At 39.3% G+C, this 20,237-nt stretch overlaps 1 protein-coding gene across 1 annotated transcript; it reads left to right on the forward strand.

Annotated features, from left to right (window-relative positions):
* The first annotated feature begins 7,648 nt into the window (after window positions 1-7,648).
* Window positions 7,649-19,599, forward strand: ccm2l (CCM2 like scaffold protein). Its single transcript, XM_054609677.1, has 11 exons — window positions 7,649-7,986; window positions 10,885-11,052; window positions 11,153-11,236; window positions 12,344-12,527; window positions 13,398-14,017; window positions 15,516-15,645; window positions 16,047-16,110; window positions 16,716-16,872; window positions 17,465-17,603; window positions 18,793-18,940; window positions 19,137-19,599. Exons 1-11 carry the CDS (start codon window positions 7,957-7,959, stop codon window positions 19,267-19,269), a joined length of 1,857 nt encoding a protein of 618 aa, XP_054465652.1. The 5' UTR covers window positions 7,649-7,956; the 3' UTR covers window positions 19,270-19,599.
* Window positions 19,600-20,237: the final 638 nt, after the last annotated feature.

Consider the following 20,237-nt stretch of genomic DNA (forward strand, 5'->3'; position numbering starts at 1 on the left):
TTTTTACATTACAACCCAACAACCATTTAGAGTATGCGATTGTTCAGGGGGTTACCAATTCAAGGTGGACTAACACAAGCACAAAAAAATATATATAAAATGGCACAGTAAAAACTCATATTAAACTATTATAAACTTGTGTCAAAGATGTTTAGATTTTAGTTTTTACAAAACAGGACAAACCTCTGTTTCCAATGAATAAAAATAACATCTCAACTGTTATTTTGGCACTTCCCTTACCATTTTAAAAGCTGGTGCAGGCTTTTGTATTAACTTGAAAATTTTACGTCAAAATGTTTATAGTGTAAAAACTTGAAACATCTTAACAAATGTGTCATCCAGAGAAAGCTTTTCATCGTGTATAAACCTCTTCACCATACCCACCCTGACAGACAGTAAGAAGAAAACATTTACTGTTGATTGGAGTAATGTACTATTTACATTTTTGGGTAGTGAAGGAACAGTTCCCTTCTGCTGCCACCTGGGGCTAACACAAATATCTTTGTTGTTGCAGTATCCAGTGTGGCTTCAAATTATCACCTTTATGCTGATGATGCATGTGTATTTTCTGAAGTGTCGAAAGGACTCCCAGGAGAGGTATTTCCAACCTAGTGTGCTTTAGGTCGACTAAGAGTGGTTTATATACTTGCTTTTTAACAATGCTTTCACGTAGATAAGCGGTTGTGATGCAGCATTTTTCATATACTTGAGTCTACCTGTAGGATAAAAAAGTGTATCCTGAATGGGGCAGATCCAGTTGGGTCATCCCTAGCTGACAAAGAATATCCAATCCGTTCTCAATCCCAACTCATCTAATGACGATTGGTCAATGTCGCTCGGCATCTGATACCGAGGTCCCCTTAAGCGCCTGTAGGAGATTCACCAGGCTTTCAAATAACTTAAACGATCAGCAAAAAGCAAAACTATTTGCGTTATTATACAACGGTGAGGGCAACTAATGAAGTATAAAGTGCAAGAAAGTCCGCGTTTAAGGTTGGACGGCAAATTCATTTTGAAAAGCGATTGTATGCAGGTGGAAACTCCACATTTTTTGTGAACACAGGAGTTCTTTTTGAAAAGACACTATGAATCCAGCAGGCAGAAACTGACTATTCAACGAGTTGGTAGTGAGAGCTCTTTTTTTTGTTTCTCTTTAAAACCTTCAATCTTTGTTGCTGTTGTCAGAGTCTGTCAGAGAGACCGTGTTTCTAATTGCATCCTGCAGATGAGTTGCATTATTTTCTGACAGTGTGAAAGACAACACTCTGGAGCATTTGGTATGCACGTGGCCATCATGCACACACACAAGTGCATTGTTAAAAGCAAGTATGTAAGCGCTCAGATCCTCACAAGGTTTTGGATCGTATACCCAAATATACAGCAAGGAGAAAAAATGTCCATATCAGCTCTCTTCCCTGCTCTGCTGGAATACTGTGTCTGTGGTGGGTCAAAATGGATAAACAAAAAATCACCAATACAAGTGAAAAAATAATCGGTTATAACTTGGTATTATCGTATTATCCTGACAGTGTTGTGTCCTACCTGAACTAGTGGATGCAGTCACTGCGATGTTAATGGTGCTGAAAACAACGATTCTTTGTCATGTCGAGCATGATATTGTACAGATAATGCATATGGCAACCACCCACTTGTGGGCCAAGGGCGAGGCTTCGCTTTCTCTGATTGAATAGTGAAGCCCTGTGTGGTTTAAGTAAATAAAAGTAAAAATGTGGTGCGCTGGTTATATACCAACTTGAACAAAAACATGTTAAAAAGTAGGCGAGTTCAAAAACTCAAATCATCTTTTGTTAATTGATTCAAGTATTTATGTTTATTTATTTTTGTATTTGTTTTATATCTATTTATCTATTGTTTACTCACTCAGTGGCCATGTCTTTGGTATGACTCTTATATTAAGATGTAAAAACTGAAAATAGATTTTTTTTTTTACTCATTCTATATATCTGTATATATTAGAGTGGCGCTATACTAGGACGTGTATGAGTGTGTGTGCTTTGGTTTGTATGTATGTATTGTATGTACAGTACGTATGTAAGGATGTGGTCTAAGTTCTTTTGATAATGCTGCTTAAACATCCTCTGAGTGAATGAGCAGAAAAATAAACCAGTGGTGAAAATATCTATGACGCTGTTAAAAAAGAGCTCAACAAGATGTGCTGATAACTGTAGATGGGAATAATACCGTAGTAAACATGGCTGAACAGCCGGCGAAATACACTGCTGTCTGTGTTTTCTGTTACAGCGTTCGAAATGGAAAGTAAATATTAAGGCATATGTTGTACTTGAGCGCAATGTTTAAGGTACTTGTACTTAATTTAAATATTTTCAATTTGTGAAGCTTTATGAGGGAACTAATGAGCATTTTACTTCCCTTCATATGTAATGACTTAACTGATTGCAGTTTAACATACAATGACGTACAAAGCACAGACTAATGTTTGCATCCTGATTCCTGCATGTAGTTAGATTGAGACAACAAAAGGATTTAGGATTATAAAAAGATTGTGTTATTGTTTAAATGTCAATTAGTTTAAAAAAGTTGTATGATGCTTCAAGTCTCTATTCACATTTTCAGTATTTAATCAAGACCACCATCTTTCCCTGTTCTTAACCACGTGCTACGGTTTAGGGAAAGAAAGTGCTTGAACATAACCATAAAATAGTTAATAAGGTTTTCGTTTCTATGACCGGATCATATGTTGCAAACAAAACAAAACAAAATACAAGAACGATTTGCAGTAGGAACATTTTGCAACTTTTCTCATTATGTTGAGAAAAAAAAAAAGTTGGGCAGCGTAACTTTTTATTCTTTATTTTATTCTATTTTATTTGCACACAAATGCAAAAGACTTCATGAAACTGAGATAATAAAAATAAGAAATGTGACAGGAGAGGTCAAGAAGTCACAGGCTAATACAACAAACCTCTCATCAACATAAAGAGAAAAACAAAAAAGGAATATAAAAAACTATGTCAACATAAATAAGATAAATAAATGACAGTTAGATTCTCACAAAATAGGCAGAAAAACTAACCAATCAAAATGTATCTATTATAAATTGGTTTTATACAATATACCCATATTTCAAGGAGACAGGTTTAGAATAGCAGATTTCATATTTTAATAAATTAATGTGCCAATCCACTTTCTGGAACAAATGGTGCTCCGTAACTTCAAATTGCCATTTTGTGGGCCACTTTCAGTTAAGTATTTAACTTTATATTTTTTCTGAAGAAGGTTTGTCACTTAAATTAATAATTGTTTAGATTTTTGGGCTGAAAGCATTATATATGTATTGGTATGTTTGCCAGGTGCCTCACCCAATCCCATTCTGCTGTAGTGATTGTGATCACAATTTTCTGGTTTTGGAAACATTTCATCAAGAACATTAGTTTTTTTATCAAATGGCTCTAAATATTAAAGTAGCCATGAGCCTCAAAAGCTTTGTGTTTCATAAAACACAGCACCACTGTTGCTGAATTTGGTTTTTCATTTGACTTCCTGAATATATCCCACAAGTTCTACAAAACCTGAAACTTAAATCAGCCATTAGCTGTTTTTTTCTTACCAACTGTGTTGTTCTGTGTGTTTGGACTGTACCGAGGAGTTCCCAGGTGAGATAACGGAGTGAGGCGGAGCTGAGACCGAAGCTGGAGCTCCACCAACGCTTTCGGCTGTATCTTCCCGCCCTGTTTCTCATGTTTCCTCTTGAATCTCCTCTGTCTTTTCCTCTCGAGGAGACAACACAAAATCTCTCCCTCAAACCAACATGCTTTGATGTCTTTCTCACATCCCCATCCCTCCATCCTGAGGTGTTTATTTGGCAAGCGTCTCTGGAGATCCAGCGACCAAAAGACAATCCTTTCTCCTTCCTCCTTCTCCCTTCACATATTTTTTCCTTTGCTTTTCTTTTCTTTTTTCTGTTTCTCCTTCTCTGTTTTCATTTAATTTGCAGCAGGAGAAACTCAGTGCTGAGTATTCCTCCCTTTACTTGTCCCTTCTTCGTTTGCAGTCCTTGCTTCCAAGCACTCCTTCCTTTGTTTAATTACCATCCATTATTGATTTATGGGTTCTCTCTGTCCTCTTCTCTTTCTTCCCTCATTCCCTTGTTTCCTTGCTTCACACTTTCAGTCCTTCCCCAATTGCCTTTCTTTCTTTTCAATCCCTTCTCCTCCATACCTTTCTTCTAAACTTCCTTTCTGTGATTTATTGCCTTTCCATTCTTCAACCATTCCTCCTTTTCCTCTGTAGTTCTCTTCTTTTTCTCATGTTCAATCAACCTGTTCTCACTCTCTTGGTCAGTGCCCCTCGGTGTCTTATACCGATGTACCAAGCACCCTTTGAGTCCTTTGAGGGCTTTTTGAGCTGACTTTAATGTAAACCTATACGCTTCATTTATCAACGGCCAGAGTAACTAAAGTAGTATAAAGAGCGAGAAAGTCCACTTAAGGAGAATGTCAGGGTGGATGATGTTCAACACAGACTTTCAACCAGGAGACCACTGTTTGTTTCCCAGTAAAACCAAGTCAACAATGACCTACTTTACCTTACTTTTGTTACGTAACTTACATGGCATTTGTTAAGTACGTAACAAACATATTTATTTTAACTGAAACAGCGATCTTTCCTTAAGCTAACCAATTCGTTTTGTTGCGTAAGTAAACCTTAAAATTAAGTAGAGCTATATTGGAAGAGACTGTATGCATGTACCAAGCACATACTGTATGTTTCCTGTAAACACTGAAGTTTCATTTTAAAATACGCTTTGCATGTAACGAGCGGATACTGACATGCCGTCCCTGTCCCATCCAAAACTGATGCTAGAAGGGTGCTTACAACAAGCGGCAGTATTTGATTAGTGGGACTGTGATGGTTCAATGCCACCTTCCTAATTTTTTCTCTTGCTACTTTCTTTCCACACAGCCTTCTTTCCAGTCTTAATCCCTCTTTTACCTGACTTCCTATCCATCCTTCCTTCCTTTCTCACCTGTCAGCCTCTTCATTCCCCTTCTTTTTTTATCTGCCCTTCCAATCAACCCTCCTCTACTTTCAACGTTTCTTCCTAGTCTTATAAATACATCTTTCTCATTTTTTTCCAACCCTCTCTCCATCCTTTTTCCTTTTCTTCCCTCCTCTTCCTTTTTCAACTTTGTCTTCTTCTTTGATATCACTGATGCACACACACACACACACACACACACACACACACACACACACACACACACACACACACACACACACACACACACACACACACACAAAGACACACACATGCACACACAGATGTACATGCATAAATTCACACATAATACACCCAATACACACTCTCACACACTTGCAAATACACACACATTTTCGGAGATATAGAGTTGATGCAGCACCAAAACACATCAAGGTCTAACGTACTTTGAAGTTCATACAAGCATGAATGATTGTGTGTGTGTGTGTGTGTGTGTGTGTGTGTGTGTGTGTGTGTGTGTGTGTGTGTGTGTGTGTGTGTGTGTGTGTGTGTGTGTGTGTGTGTGTGTGTGTGAAAGAGAAAAAGAACATCAAGAGCAGGTGAGTTCAAGCATATGTGCATTTATTTTCAATGAGTGTGAAATGCGTGTGTGTGTGTGTGTGTGTAGCTTTTGCCAAAAATTGAAGCACCACTAACTAAAAGCAACGTCCAATTGAAATCAGTGTTCATATTATCAAGCTAGGCTAACTAGCTTCTACCCCAAGTGAAATGCAAATTTGACTTGTTGCAAAGGAGAAACTATGTCAGTGATTTCAGTAGTGCATCATGAAAATTGATAGTGCGTTTCCTAGCAACTGCTGTCATGGGAGCATGCCCCTCTGAGTCTCTACAAATATGTCCCAACAAATGTTTGATCCCCTTTTGAACATTTTTAAATGATTATCCCCAAAAATGCGGACATCCAAAGAAATAACTGAGTTGGTGCAGGTTATGCTGTCTATGTTCTACTGCGTGTTCTTCACTAGTGAATATTTGTTGCAAAGTCCTGGCATTGTGTGGTCATTCTTAAGTAATTTAGATTAAATTAAAAACAAAACAATATGGAAATCTCTGTTCCATTTTCTCTTGACTCTCTAAGCTAATCGACTATCCCGTAGTTCCTGCCACGCTGCTAGCTCTCTCCACCTACACAAACCAAGTTACAAACTGCTTTTCACTTTGTAATGATCTGATTTGCTTTCATTCTTGGGATCCAGATACTAAGTAAAATATGTTCATCCAGAATAACATTTTTAAAACATATTTTAATTTAGTTTGATGTCACTTAGAATTGGTGGAAGATCTCAGTACAGTGCAGAACTTTTGATTTATCCTCCGTTCATTTCGACACAGTTAAACCCATAGCCAAGTCAGGGCAGAGAGAGAGAGAGAGAGAGAGAGAGAGAGAGAGAGAGAGAGAGAGAGAGAGAGAGAGAGATCAGGACAAGAAAGAATAACACTCAAAAGATAAATGCCCCATCTTTGCCTCCCGTTGCCTAGGTAACTGGGCGATCGTTAAACCGTTAGCCCTCCGGTCACCATGGAGTGGTTACCCTGACAGGTGTGTGTGTGTGTGTGTGTGTGTGTGTGTGTGTGTGTGTGTGTGTGTGTGTGTGTGTGTGTGTGTGTGTGTGTGTGTGTGTGTGTGTGTGTGTGTCCATGTTCTGATCATACGTTTGAGTAGTATTTGCTAATTTGTTATATCTGTAAGCTACCGTTTACTGCATTTCGTTGTATCGTCATCCTTTGCATAATGACAATAAATCATTCATGAATCATTGAATGTGAGAATGGTTAAATGTTTGTGTGTGTGTGTGTGTGTGTGTGTGTGTGTGTGTGTGTGTGTGTGTGTGTGTGTGTGTGTGTGTGTGTGTGTGTGTGTGTGTGTGTGTGTGTGTGTGTTTGTGTGTGAGAAAGGTCACAGGTTTGATGTCATCTCATCTGCCTCCATCAGTGTCCTGCTGAGAAGAAATATGTCTTTCCTTCCTTCCTCTCCTCCCCCTCCTCCTTCCTCTTGATAGTCTTTGTCACAGCTCTGCCCCTCTGTGGTCAAACATTCTTATTGCACCTGAAGACTCCAACAAGTACAAAATTTACTCCTAAATGTAAATAACGGAGAGAAGTTAAAACTGGATCTACATAAACTTTTTGTTAATAAAATAAATGTTATCTGGTTATGTTTATCATTAACATAATTAATCCTAAACAAAATTAATGATAGATGCTGATCGTTAGTAAGTACGGTAGCTCATAGTTGTTTTCATCGCCATCCAAAGTTTCTAAGGTTTTCAGCAAAATAGAACTTAAACAAGAGAAAATCACTTAATTGAGTGTTTGTGTTTGTCTGTCTCTCTCTGTGTGTGTGTGTGTGTGTGTGTGTGTGTGTGTGTGTGTGTGTGTGTGTGTGTGTGTGTGTGTGTGTGTGTGTGTGTGTGTGTGTGTGTGTGTGTGTGTGTGTGTGTGTGTGTGTGTGTGTGTGTGATCAGTGTAGAGAGAATGGGCCTTATCAGCCTCTGGTGGAGTTTCCTCTTGGACAGGAAGTAGGCTTCCTCTGCTTCCTGTTCTTGTGTGTGTTCGTGTGTGTGTGTGTGTGTGTGTGTGTGTGTGTGTGTGTGTGTGTGTGTGTGTGTGTGTGTGTGTGTGTGTGTGTGTGTGTGTGTGTGTGTGTGCGTGTGCGTGTGTATGGCCCAGAAAGAACAATCAGTGTAGGGACAAAAAAGAACAAGAATGAAGCAGCCGAGACAGAAGCAAAAATAACTGTAACAGAGAGAGACGTTGACCCAGTAGGAACGATGGAAAAAATAACTGAGAGACCAATACAAAGACAACAAAAGACAAACTGAAAAAAAGATACATCCAGGAAGAGTGTGATCAGAACCAGGACTCATCTGACCCAGAAGAGGACCAGTACTGGGGGGGGCGGGGGCTGAATCGCAATGGACTATGAACCCAAGAAATCTAAGAAGGTAGGCCTGCAGTCACTTTTTGTTATGTTTTCTATGAGCAAATCCTTTTTATGGTGTCACTGTTGGGCCTTTGAAAAATTCTGCTCTATCCATCAATCCTTAGTTTAAAACATACATGGGTGTAAGGCCTGGTCACACCAGCATTTTCAACGGCATAAATTGTGAGACAAATTCAATTAACTTTAATGGAGCGCAGGGACCAGTCAGTGGATTCACTTGCAGGGGTGAATTAATTCAGTGTGAATCTTTTGCATTGAGTTCGGTAAACTCTTAAAGCCAAATTTACATCGTTGACCAAGAGCAAACTGTTTCACAGTGCTAACCTTTGAAGGAACAAGAGCTGGAGAGTTGAGACCGGTGGCCCCTATTGTAACATCTTAGCTGTGTTACTAGAGCTGCTGTACAAAAGAAGTCGATGCAGGAGTCGATGGTAAAAAATACTTAAATAAACAGTTTGGATTTATAGTCCTATTAGCGGCCAAGCTAACGAGTTAACTAACTGGCAAGCTGTTTTCCATGCTTCATTAATACTTTATTGAATGAAATGACTCCTGAGAATAAAATGCCAGGGGACAGTATACAACAGCACAGTACAGAGTGTTGTTGATATGTATGTGATTGACCTGCAAGCCTGTTAGCCATTAGCTCAGCAGCTGCATTTCCCAAGAACAACAGGATAAACTTCTCCATGCAAAATCCAAAGACACCTTAGGTGGTTCAACTCTTTAAAGGCAGTTAATAAGGAGAATCTTTTAGACGACTGGGTTGCTATTTTTTTTTTAAACAGCATAAGAAAAGAAAAATATATTTAAAAGAAAAATGTAAGGACATGAAAAGAAGAAAAAAAAGCACAAACCTCAGAATGAATCTGCTATATAGCACTATAGTTTTATTAAGCACAATCATTAAAAAAATCCAATTATTTCCCTCTTTATGTCTCCTCAAAAAAATAAATGGAACAAGGGAAGAACAAAACTCAATTATAACACTCCTCTGTCTTACAATGAAATCCAGCTGAGTGCAGAGATGTTCATCAGAAACAGACCACAGTCTGATATACAGAAACCTCTTGTTTCACCTTGTTCTTCCAAAAAGACAAGACAGGTTTTTTAATTCTAAAAAGCTAATTTCCTCTCTCTATTCAGTGTGTGGGGTGTGTGTGTGTTACATCAATTCGCCTCACGCCTTACAGCCACGGTATATAATTGTGTGATCGTGTGTGTGTGTGTGTGTGTGTGTGTGTGTGTGTGTGTGTGTGTGTGTGTGTGTGTGTGTGTGTGTGTGTGTGTGTGTGTGTTTGTGTGTTGTCTTTGTGTTTGTGTTTGTCAGTGGGTGTCTAACAGTGTGAGCTGTGTTGACAGTGAGTCTCAGCAGGGAGCTGTCAAAGATCACTGCTTACCTGTCAATCACTGCTAGAACAGCCAAGGGGGATGTACTGCATTAACACACACACACATACAAATAGACGAAGGCATGTATTTTCACACAAATGAACTGCCTGCTATGATATTCTAGTTCAAATTCAAAACCAAAACACCAGATTACTGACTAAAGTTTGCTCTGAAAATTACAGCCATAATAGTATTAAAAAACATACTTACAATTTAGTCATTTTTAGAGACTTACCAGTTGGGAAGCCTAAAGTTTTCCTTGTGGGTAGGACTAGAGGCAAGGTCATGGTCATTAAAAATCAATAGGTTTCGCTCTCTAGCAACCCGTTCTCATTCCAAACTCGTTAAATGCTGCCACTTGGTTAGGTTTCCTTGTCGTCTGATACTGACGCACCATAGCACCCTTTAGTGTAAGTATAAGACGCACCGTGCTTCCAACTGACTCCAATGTAAACCAATCCTCGTCAATATATGACGGTCTGAGCAACTGACTTAGTATAAATAAGCGAGAGGGTGGGTGGAAGGGGTCTTTAAATGGGTCAAACAAACAAAAGACTTTCACACAGTAGACTGCTGTTAGTGTCCCGTGTGAAACCAAGTCAACGTTGACTTATTTTACCTTAAATTTGTTACATTATCCGTACTTAATTTATGCCAGTTTAGTAAAAAACTCTATTTTAATCGAAACATCTAATTTTTTTGAGTACTTTTTTTGCCTAAACCTAACCCTGAACATTTTTGACAAAGTAAAACAAAAACCAAAGGGGAAACATACGTTGGAAGTTTATTTTGAAAAGACACTATGCATGTATTGAACAGATAACAGACTCTAAAGGGGTACCTGGAACATCATAGTTTGAATTACCTTACACAGCAGGTGAATCACGCAATGTTACAAGATCACGCGGAAATGTAGGATCACATTTTTCATGAAAATTCATCTTGTCAGACTTTATGTAATGCTTTTGTGTTCAGTAAGCTGAAGACCACCAATGGCGGCTCCTGAAGACTTTAGCGTATGCTGCAATAGCATCAGTTATAAGAAAACTGGAGATAATTTCTTTATTGAAAGAAGAACAAGATTGGCACCGTAGGCTTTTCTCGATGAAAAATGTGTTTTTATTGACATACATTGATGATACATCCAATCACCTGCCAAGTATTTTTTGAAACTGTCAGCCCTTTTCAAAACAGTTTTCAATCACGGCTTCTCTGAAAGCTGGTAAACTGATCAACGGGCCGGTTTTTGATGAGTTGGGAGTGAGAATGTGTTGCCCCTGGGGGACCAGGAATGTAGTCAAAATGTTTATGATGTAAATATTGAGATATGGGATTACTTGTGTGATAATTAATTGTGTGGCACCAGAGTAAAAGGTCAGCAAAAAAGGTTGTGCTCATTATCTCGGGGGCATGAATTTGCAGAGAAAATGTTGCTGAAATTGTGACACCTTAAAATTTTAATCTCTTCTTTTCTTATCCCGATGTCAATGCACCACTATCTTTTCAGAGTTTTGTCTCACCTATTAAGCGGCTCGTCTGGTCAAAATCTGGTCGCAGGCCGGTGGATCGAGGCAGCGTTTACCGACGCCCGCTGCACACTGTCCCTCTCTATCCCCCGGACTACCTCATCCACCCTGAGAGACTCATCTTCGACTATGTAGAGAAGGAGGTCAAGGTAGAATCTGAAATACACTACGGTGCAACAAAATGCATATATATATATATATATATAAGTATATGACAACAGTTGCTTGACCTTTCACCTCTCACCTTAGTTCCTTGGTCACCTGACCTGGGTGTCGGTTTCACTGAACCCCTCCAGCCGAGATGAGCTGCTTCAACTACTGGACACAGCCAGGGTTAGTAATCAGTAATTTATCTATAAGTAATCAGTGCTTGGTTATCAATAACATAGCTATAATGAAGCATTTCTGTCGAAATGATGGATGATATCTATAACTAAAAAAAGGCGGCTTAGCAACCAATATATTATCAATAATTAATGACTAATGTATAAATTATTCAAGCCTGGGTTATAATAATAATAATAATAATAATAATAATAATAATAATAATAATAATAATAATAATAATAATACAATATCGAATGATTACAATGAAATAAAATTCACATAGAGATAAAAACGTTTTAAAAGAAGAATGTTTTCAGAAGAGATTCAAAACTGGAGATAGATTTAGCAGACTTAAGCTCGCTGGTAAATCATTCCAGAGTTTGGTTGCCCAGACTGCACAATCCAATAAACCTTAGTCACCAGTCGGGTTCTGGGAACGCTCAGTAGGCTCATATCAGCTGATCTAACAGGTAGTACGGGCTCCTAGGGGTTAGTAGCTCTGTTTTATAACTAGGGCCCTGGTTATTTAAAGCCTTGAATGACAAAATTGATATTTTAAATAAACACGAAAGGGAGCCAATGCAGAGAGGCCAGGATTAAAGTTATATGCTCTTTTTTCCTCAACCGCTGTTTGTTAATTAAAAACTAATTTGTAACTAATAATAAATTAAATTTACTCCTTATCACTGAGGTTAATTATCACAAGTCAATCTATAATCAATTATTGTTAATAGTACCCCTATTTATACCTTCATTGTTGTTTGTTGTTCCATCTTTAACCTATATACTATCCAACAGTAATCAATAACCGGTTTATAATTCATCATTATTATTATAAATATAATAAATAATCTTTACTTAATTGACGCAGCCAAGGTTAGGGATCAATAATATATTATTAACTTAATGAAGTCAGGTTTAATGATCAATAAGCAGTGATTGACACCTGCCAAGGTTAGCAAACAATTGCATTTATTAATAATTTCAGCGCTGATCAAAGGCCATTAAATCAATGACAATGTTCAAAGTATTTCATCTATCAGGGCTCCAACAATGTCTGTCTCATTGATCCATAATCTATAATCACACATGTGCCTGTGTGTCGGTCAGTAGCAGCTGAAGGTGCTGCCACTGAAGACCAGCGTGGATCAGGACTGTATTCTGAGTATGTCCGCTCGCTGTCTGCTGCTGACATGGAGAGACAACGAGAAGCTGCTGGTGAGGATTCCCACACACGAGATCGCTGCTGCCTCCTACCTGAGAGACGACGCACTGCACCTGGTCGTCCTCAAGACAGGTGAGGACACACCTGATGACAAGACACGGTCACTTACTGAAGGACAATAAGCATGAGTGTGTTTTAAATGATGCCTCCACTTCTCCGATGACAAAAGAGTATTTAGAATGGAAGATAAGCTCACATCACAGTGTTGCTGATGTTTGTCACGAAAGTTTATAATTTGATGGGGCTGTAATGGTTTGTGTATTTGTACAGTACTTCAAATAAGTTACAGTTAGAGGTTTTTTTTGTAAACCAAACAGGGATCTCTGGAGGGATGTTCACAACATGCAAGATGAAGGTAACATGGCCTACGAGGGCAGATTAGTTAGCTCCTCCTCCCATGCAAATCTTTTTGTGACTTTAAATCCACAGATTTTGTCATACAGCTGGTAACTTCTGCAGATACTGGATTCCTGTCAATTCTGATGGTTTGATGGTTTGATGGTCACGTGACTTGGTGGTGGCCCTGTGAATCTCCCATGATGCAACTAGTATTTGCACTTTGGAAATCAGACTTTATTCAATCGCTATTATTCATTATTACAATAGGATGTGTCGGCTCTAAGCAGGTAGTTTTCTAACGAAACCTATAACCCCACAAAATGATGTCGTTAAATTGTAACATACCACCTTGCCTTTGGAAGTAAAGCTGGTTTACTGCTGTTGTAGTCAGCTCGTTGGCTGGACAGGCTATCGTGGCTAACAGCCACACAGTTTAATCCATTCCTAAATATTTTTTCTTGGACTTCTGAAAAGACACCAATCGCTCTTCAGGGGTGGTTTTGCGAACAGATAATTAATGTTTTTTTACTTTTTGTGTTAGTGCGAGTAAAATTTGGTAGTATAGATCATCTCTTCTACACATCTTTAAATCTCATCCCACAGGTCTGAACGTGGATACAGTGGTTGCTGGGGACGACAGCTTGGACAGGAAAAAGCCAACAGGCGTGGATAGCCGACGTCAAACCATGAGCTGCAACGCCGACCCTCGGCCTGCTGGTGGCACAATGGAACGACGGCACACCATCTGTGGAGTTGACTGGAGGCCGTCACTGTCCAGGAGTAACCACGACAAAAACCAGAATGTGGAGAGAGGGGGAGGAGGTGGGGGAGGTGGGGGAGAGAGAGGAGGAGGAGGAAGTTTAGAGAGGAAGAGAGTGGGAGGGAGCTGGGAGAGGAGGCAGCAAACACGCAAAACAGGAGGGAGCTGGGAGAACCGCAGAGCGAGACCCATGAGCGGGAGCTGGGGGGTGGGGGTGGGAGGCGGTGGTGGAGGGAGTTGGGAGAAGAGGCATGGAGGAGGAGGTGGTGGAGGAGGTGGGAGCTGGGAGAGGAGGGGAGGAGGTGGTGGCGGAGGGAGCTGGGAGCGGCGGCAGGCCTGCACCGGAAGCTGGGAACGGGGGAAGAGCTATGGCAGCTGGGAGAGGAGGAACCACAACCCACTGGAGCCAACGCCCTGCCCTGACGCCTACTGCAACCTGGTCATCCTGGCTGTGGAGAACAGGGTCGGTCACCTGATCTGCTGAAAAATACTTTACAAACGCCACCGACAATGTCATTTCAGGATTTTTAAATCAGGCCAACCTTTGAGGCCCATGACCTCATTTTAACAATTAAATTTCACTTTTTTAGAAAGCACATCATACTATTATTTAGAATGTTCATGAGGATGCTGAAGGGACTAGGATCTACACTGTTAAAAAAAAAATCAGTATGTTAAGGAATAGTACGAAATTTCAAATATCTCGTCTTTGTGTGTTAAGTGTGGAGCTGGACCCAGGAGGCATTTAGCCTAGCTTAGCATAAAGACTGAAAGCAGGGGGGAAAGCCAGCCTGACTGTCCTAAAACAGTGTTTTTTTTTTTACTTTCCTCCTTGTACACAGATTGAACAAACAAACAACTTTAGTGTTGCTTTGGGTTGTATTTTCTTAACTCTGAACAGAGCAAGGCTTGCTGTTGCCGCCTGTTTCCAGTTATGCTAAACTAGGCTTACCACATCCAGACTCCAGCTCATTACTTAACACAGGCATGAGAACGATCCATATTGTCAAGTTTAAGTATTAGAAACTACAAATTGTGACCTTTTTGTTGGTGGTGCTCCGTGAAAAGTCAGGGATCACCAAAGACTTAACAACTCAATCCACAACCGTCCATCCAATAGTGGCTGAGATAAATCAATCTGGACACTAATGTTTGATCAACCAAAATCACTATCCCAGGATCTGTGCTGCTGGAGACTAAAAAACTGTTTGCATGTGTGTGTGTGCCCAGAGTTGATTAGCCGTCAAATATCACTTTGGACATTCACTGCAGTCTGATGTTTAGACACAAGAAAGAAAACTGTGACAGGAAACAAACCAGTGAAAAAAAGTTATTTCAGTGTGGTTCACTGATCATTTGGCTCTCATGTTGGAACCCTTGAAAGTATACTGTTCAATTCATCTCCACACACACACACACACACACACACACACACACACACACACACACACACACACACACACACACACACACACACACACACACACACACACACACACACACACACACAGTTGTTTTCATAATCGGAAGTATTACGTCATATTTTGTAGCTTGGTTCATCTCTCTCATTTGTTTGTGCGTGTGTGCGTGTTGTTGTTCGAAAGGCATTGTCCCCGGAGGGATAGTGTGTTTGGATGTTCATCATGAGCGTGTCATTGTCTAACTGGCTCCGATGATCTAACTGACTCCAATTGTTTTTAATCACAACAACAGACTGCTGGTTAGCTTTAGGTGAAATCTGGTTTAAATCCTAACACTCATTTTACTGTAAACCACAAGACTTCAAAACAGCTTCTTTCTGCTGGCTTTGAGACTTCTTAATTTCTCCTCCACTCTCTATATATGATATAGTTTTTTTCCATTTATTTATTTTCTATGTAGCTAAGGTCACAGATTCTGATTTGATTACCAATTCATTATGATGATAGCCTCTTCATTTGTTTATGTGTGTGTCTGTGCAGGATGCTGCAGAGGAGTACTGTTCTCTGATCTGTCAGATGTTCCAGATCATTTACGGCCATCAGACCATCGAGTGTGTCGACAGAGCCGGGTTTCACCACTCCATGCCGGACCGCTATTGGCTGGAGAGGAGTGAGTGACACATGGGCTTTCTGACCTATTTCTGTTTAGTATCCTGACCTGCAACAACACACGTCAGCAGGTCAGGATACACTACTGTCCTGTTTCCCAGCTTCGACGCTTGACAATGCTCTAGAAAAATAGCAATTTAAACACAACAATCCCCAGAGGAAAAAGTAAACATTTTGAACTCCATTAGCCCACTGGTAAGGCGTACTCTCTGTCTTTTTTTTGTGTACACATAAGACACATACTATGCCATGTGAACACACTACTTTCTCAATTTGTTGTTATACTTAGTATGAACAGTATGGTATGCAATTTCGAACACAGCCAGCCGTGGGTCTCATATTTCATGATCTTGAAGGGTTAAAAATAGTAACGTTTACACCTAATGCTCTGTCTCTGTGCAGGTGACAGCTGTCTGACTGACATGTCCTATGGTTATGATCCAGAGTTTAGCTGCTGCAGCTCATAGTGAGTAACATTCTGTCCTAACTGATTCTGTAACCTTTTAAGGTCTTCAGATAAATACATTGTGCTATCAATTCAAAAAATATCCTACATATTTAGACATTTATTTTTTTATAGACTGTCTGAAGAGATAGCCTACAGATAAAATCTGTACCACCTGAAATAAACTTATTACCCACCGCTCTACTGTATCAATGGGTTTGGTCGTAATGTCCAGACACAGAAGTTAAGCAGAGGGTCCATTTGCAATTCGTTTTATTGTGAATTGAAAGAATGTATGGGTAACTTAACAATAAAAGCCCAGAGAACTGTATGATTGATCATTCAGAGACAGTGACTTCTATAAAAAGCAAATATGGAGAAAAGATCATTTGTTTCCTCGAAGAATACCATAATTAAAAGTTTCCTTGAAGAATAACATCATTTTTAAGCTACTTTAGCTAGCACAGTAAATTATAACTAATCAAGGGATTGACATTTGATCCCAATCTATCAACTACCCTGTCAATGTTTTGATAACCATAATGGTTATGATGATGGTGATAATGACAATCTGTACATAGTTTGATAAAATAGTTTGTCCCTCTCTCTCTCTCTCGCTCTCTCAGTGATGGTTCCCAGGATGCTTTTGAGCTCTACTACAGTGAAACATACAGCGAGGGTTCATCTCTCTCGCTGCAGGACTCCCATCGCAGTCTCGCTTCAGCCAGTGAGGGAGGAGACAGTAACCCAGCTCTGCTGCTGATGCAGGAGTACATGATTACGGTGAGTATGTGTGTGGGTGTGTTTTCTAGAGTAGAAGGGTAATAAATGAAAGTAAAAAGAAACACAGTCTATTAGTTGGCTGCCAACAGAACCATCAAGATATATTAAATGCTGTATATGAGCTAGGCTACTGTAATAGCATTAGCAATACAACTTTACTTCAATTACACAGGTCACAGTAACAAAAGGAAGAGCAATATCTTGCTGTGTTTCTGCAGTCGAAAACAGGAATATATTCCTTTGATATTTGTAATAAAATATCTGTGATTCAACTATACATTTATTAATTGTTATATGCAAATTGTATTCTCATAGAAGCAGTTTTGATTGATAATCATCATAGGTCGTTGGCTATTGAATGAGTTAATGTTAGCTGCCAAGCAATTACTTTATGCAACTAATAAGTCTAAGCTCACAAACTAACAAATGTTACCTATATTGAAAGTGGGTCTGTGAAACAGTTTAACATGATTTACTTAGCAAGAATAGTAGGCTATGTCATGGCTCAGCTGAAATTGAAAATAGTTTAGTAGTTTAAAATATAGTTTGTGTTTGTATGCTCTTCAGAGTCTCTCTTTGTGTGCATGTGTAGCTGCGTAACAAGCTGAGTCCGGTGGAGTTGCAGCACTTTGCGGTGTTGCTGAGAGAATATAGACTGGCATCAAACATCGACCACTTCTGCTCCGAGCTGCTGCAACTCTATGGAGACAACCGCAAGTTCCTGCTTATGGGTAAGAGAGAGAGATGGGGAGAGAGAGAGACATGCACACACATACAACCACAGAGCTCATTAACTGACATTACAGCAAACCACAACCTGCTATTTATATTGTTAGTGTGGATGTGTTGCAAAGGAAAGAGCAGGCGAAAACTTCCAGTTCTGAAATATAAAGCCAATGTGGAAGTGCCTCACACTTTCACTCATTCTAATGACCAGCAGGGGGCGACTCCTCTGGTGGCAAAAATAAGTCTGATTGTATTGGAAGTCAATGAGAAAATGACCCTACTTCTCATTAGATTGTTTTACTTCAGTAAACATTGAACCGAATATGCTGAACTTGGGTCTTCAAAACAGTAGTCCACAAACCAATGGGTGGCATAACGGTGACTAAGTCAATTAAGCTGTGTGTGTGTGTGTGCGTCTAGATGAGTTTACTATATAAGTGAGTGATTCATGTTTGTGTTTACTGCAGCAAATTCAGCTTGTGTGTGAGTTAGTGAGAGAGTGAGCGATTGAGCGAGAGACAGGGAGAGAGAGAGTTCGAAGTATGTTGTTTTTCTTCATACACCCTGTTATTCTCATAGTGCTGGTGTATAATAATCACTATAATGACAGTTTAAGGTGAGAAAAACAAATTACAGCTAACTCACTGAGGCATTTTGAAATTTTGAAATGTTCAATCCTATATCTAGTGGTTTAACGTTAAACTTCAGGATGTACTGTTTTGTCTATCACTTATAACACATTGGGCCTCATGCAAGAACCACTCATACGAACAGATTGCCCCCGGGCTTGGGGAGAATTAGTAGCTTTAACACATTGAAAAAACTCTCCTTGACACTTGAAAATGAAAAAAAGTATGGGATTGTTTAATAGTTGTATTTATTATTGTAATTTTATGTGATTATGATTGATTGAATAGCCTACAGATATACCCAGTTTGAACCTCACGCAATGAATACATTTTTTATGCTTACCAAACACACAAGTGTACTACTAAAATAGAATATTATTCGAAATCAGAAAACTGTAATGCTTTGAACCCTCAGGTAAAATGATCTAAAAATAATATATAAATGCTGTAATGATTTTAGTTTACATCCTTCTTTTGCTCTCTCATAGAGATAGAGAGGACACAACCCAAAAACAATGCTGAACAACAAAAGCTGAACAACAGACTCGTTATTTTTGTTTCCCAGGCATGCGTCCTTTCATCCCAGACAAGGATGTCGGGGTGTTTGAGAGTTTCCTGGAGAGTATCGGGATCCGTGAAGGTGGTATTTTAACCGACAGCTTTGGACGCATCAAACGCAGCATGAGCAACACATCAGCTACGGCCATGAGAGGGTATGGAGTTGTAGGTTGTGATTTGATGCAAGACCACTGTAGGTTGAGTCTTCATGATCGACCTTTAGTAAACACAAAAAATACATTTTATTTATTTAACTATACTATTTATCATTTCTAAACTGAAGATTTGGGTAAGCAGGAAGTCAGAGAGATGCGTTTACATTTAGATAATCTGTTTTTCCTCCCCCAGCAGGTATGATAACGGCTCTCTAGTCTCAGGTTCTCAGGAATTCAACCGACGCATTACTGACATCACCCAAGACATCCAGGCGCTCGGCTTCCAGGACACACATGGAGACATTGAGGAGGAAGACTACTACCTCTGATGCAGTGAGGAAGGAAAACAGAGATCCATTGATTCCTTGTTGAATCCAGTTTGAACTTTGAATCTGCCAAAGTGCACCTAAGCAAGAGCAGCGCGTCCACAGTTTCTCTCCATTACTGGCCAATAAAGCATAAATATAAATCATCTGACAGAGGCACCCTTGTTAATGTTGACACATGCAGCTTTTAATCCATCATACAGTAAATGGGCAGCAAAATTTAAACTACGATTAAACGCAAAATGCATAACTGCTGCTAAAATGAAAATGAAAAACTCTATAGATTGTGTTTTCTCGTGTAACAGTATTTCTATTGTATAAAATGTACCTGAATGAAACTGAATTTCCTTCCTTTGGCTATTATTTAAGAGAGAGAGAGGGATCAAATAAATCTCAATCTTATCATCTCAACAAAAAAAAAGCATTGTAGGAAAACAGACATTTTCAGAAGGGTTTTTATCGTGGAGGCTTCACAATCCAAAAGATGATTAAAGTTTATATGGCGACTAGTGTCAGCCAAAATTATCCGAAATAAATGAAATTTCAATCTGAATATCTCTAACTTTAAAAGAAAGAACAAACATTATACAGCTATAACCAGGTTATTATTGTAGTACAGTTTCCACAGTTGAATTGGTAGTGGAGGTTCAACAGAACTCAATAAAGAGTCTGAGAATGTAACTCACTGTATTTCATTTCTTACCTTTAACAAATTCATAAAAGGAATAAAAAAAAATACAGTGTAAATATATTCAAAAAATTTACAAATCATCTTAAAGTGCTCCTGAATCCATTTTGAATCTGTGATCTTTGAGTCTACCTGACTAAATTTGCATAAGATCAAGGCATCTAAATAGTTTACAAAGCTGCCCTCCAGTATGATGGTATTTTCTATAGGGGCTGTAATACCTAACAATGACCACATGGTGGCAACTGAGGATGAAAGAGCGGATTTCCATCCCCACTGCTGA

This window comes from Anoplopoma fimbria, chromosome 12, assembly GCF_027596085.1.
Source record: "Anoplopoma fimbria isolate UVic2021 breed Golden Eagle Sablefish chromosome 12, Afim_UVic_2022, whole genome shotgun sequence".
Taxonomy (NCBI): Eukaryota; Metazoa; Chordata; class Actinopteri; order Perciformes; family Anoplopomatidae; genus Anoplopoma; species Anoplopoma fimbria.

Excerpts from the sequence above, each read along its gene's own strand:
- ccm2l (XM_054609677.1), top strand. The coding sequence starts at position 7,957 with ATGGACTATGAACCCAAGAAATCTAAGAAG. Across the intron at positions 7,987-10,884 it reads AACCCAAGAAATCTAAGAAG|AGTTTTGTCTCACCTATTAA; the intron begins GTAGGCCTGCAG and ends CTATCTTTTCAG. Across the intron at positions 11,053-11,152 it reads ATGTAGAGAAGGAGGTCAAG|TTCCTTGGTCACCTGACCTG; the intron begins GTAGAATCTGAA and ends CTCTCACCTTAG.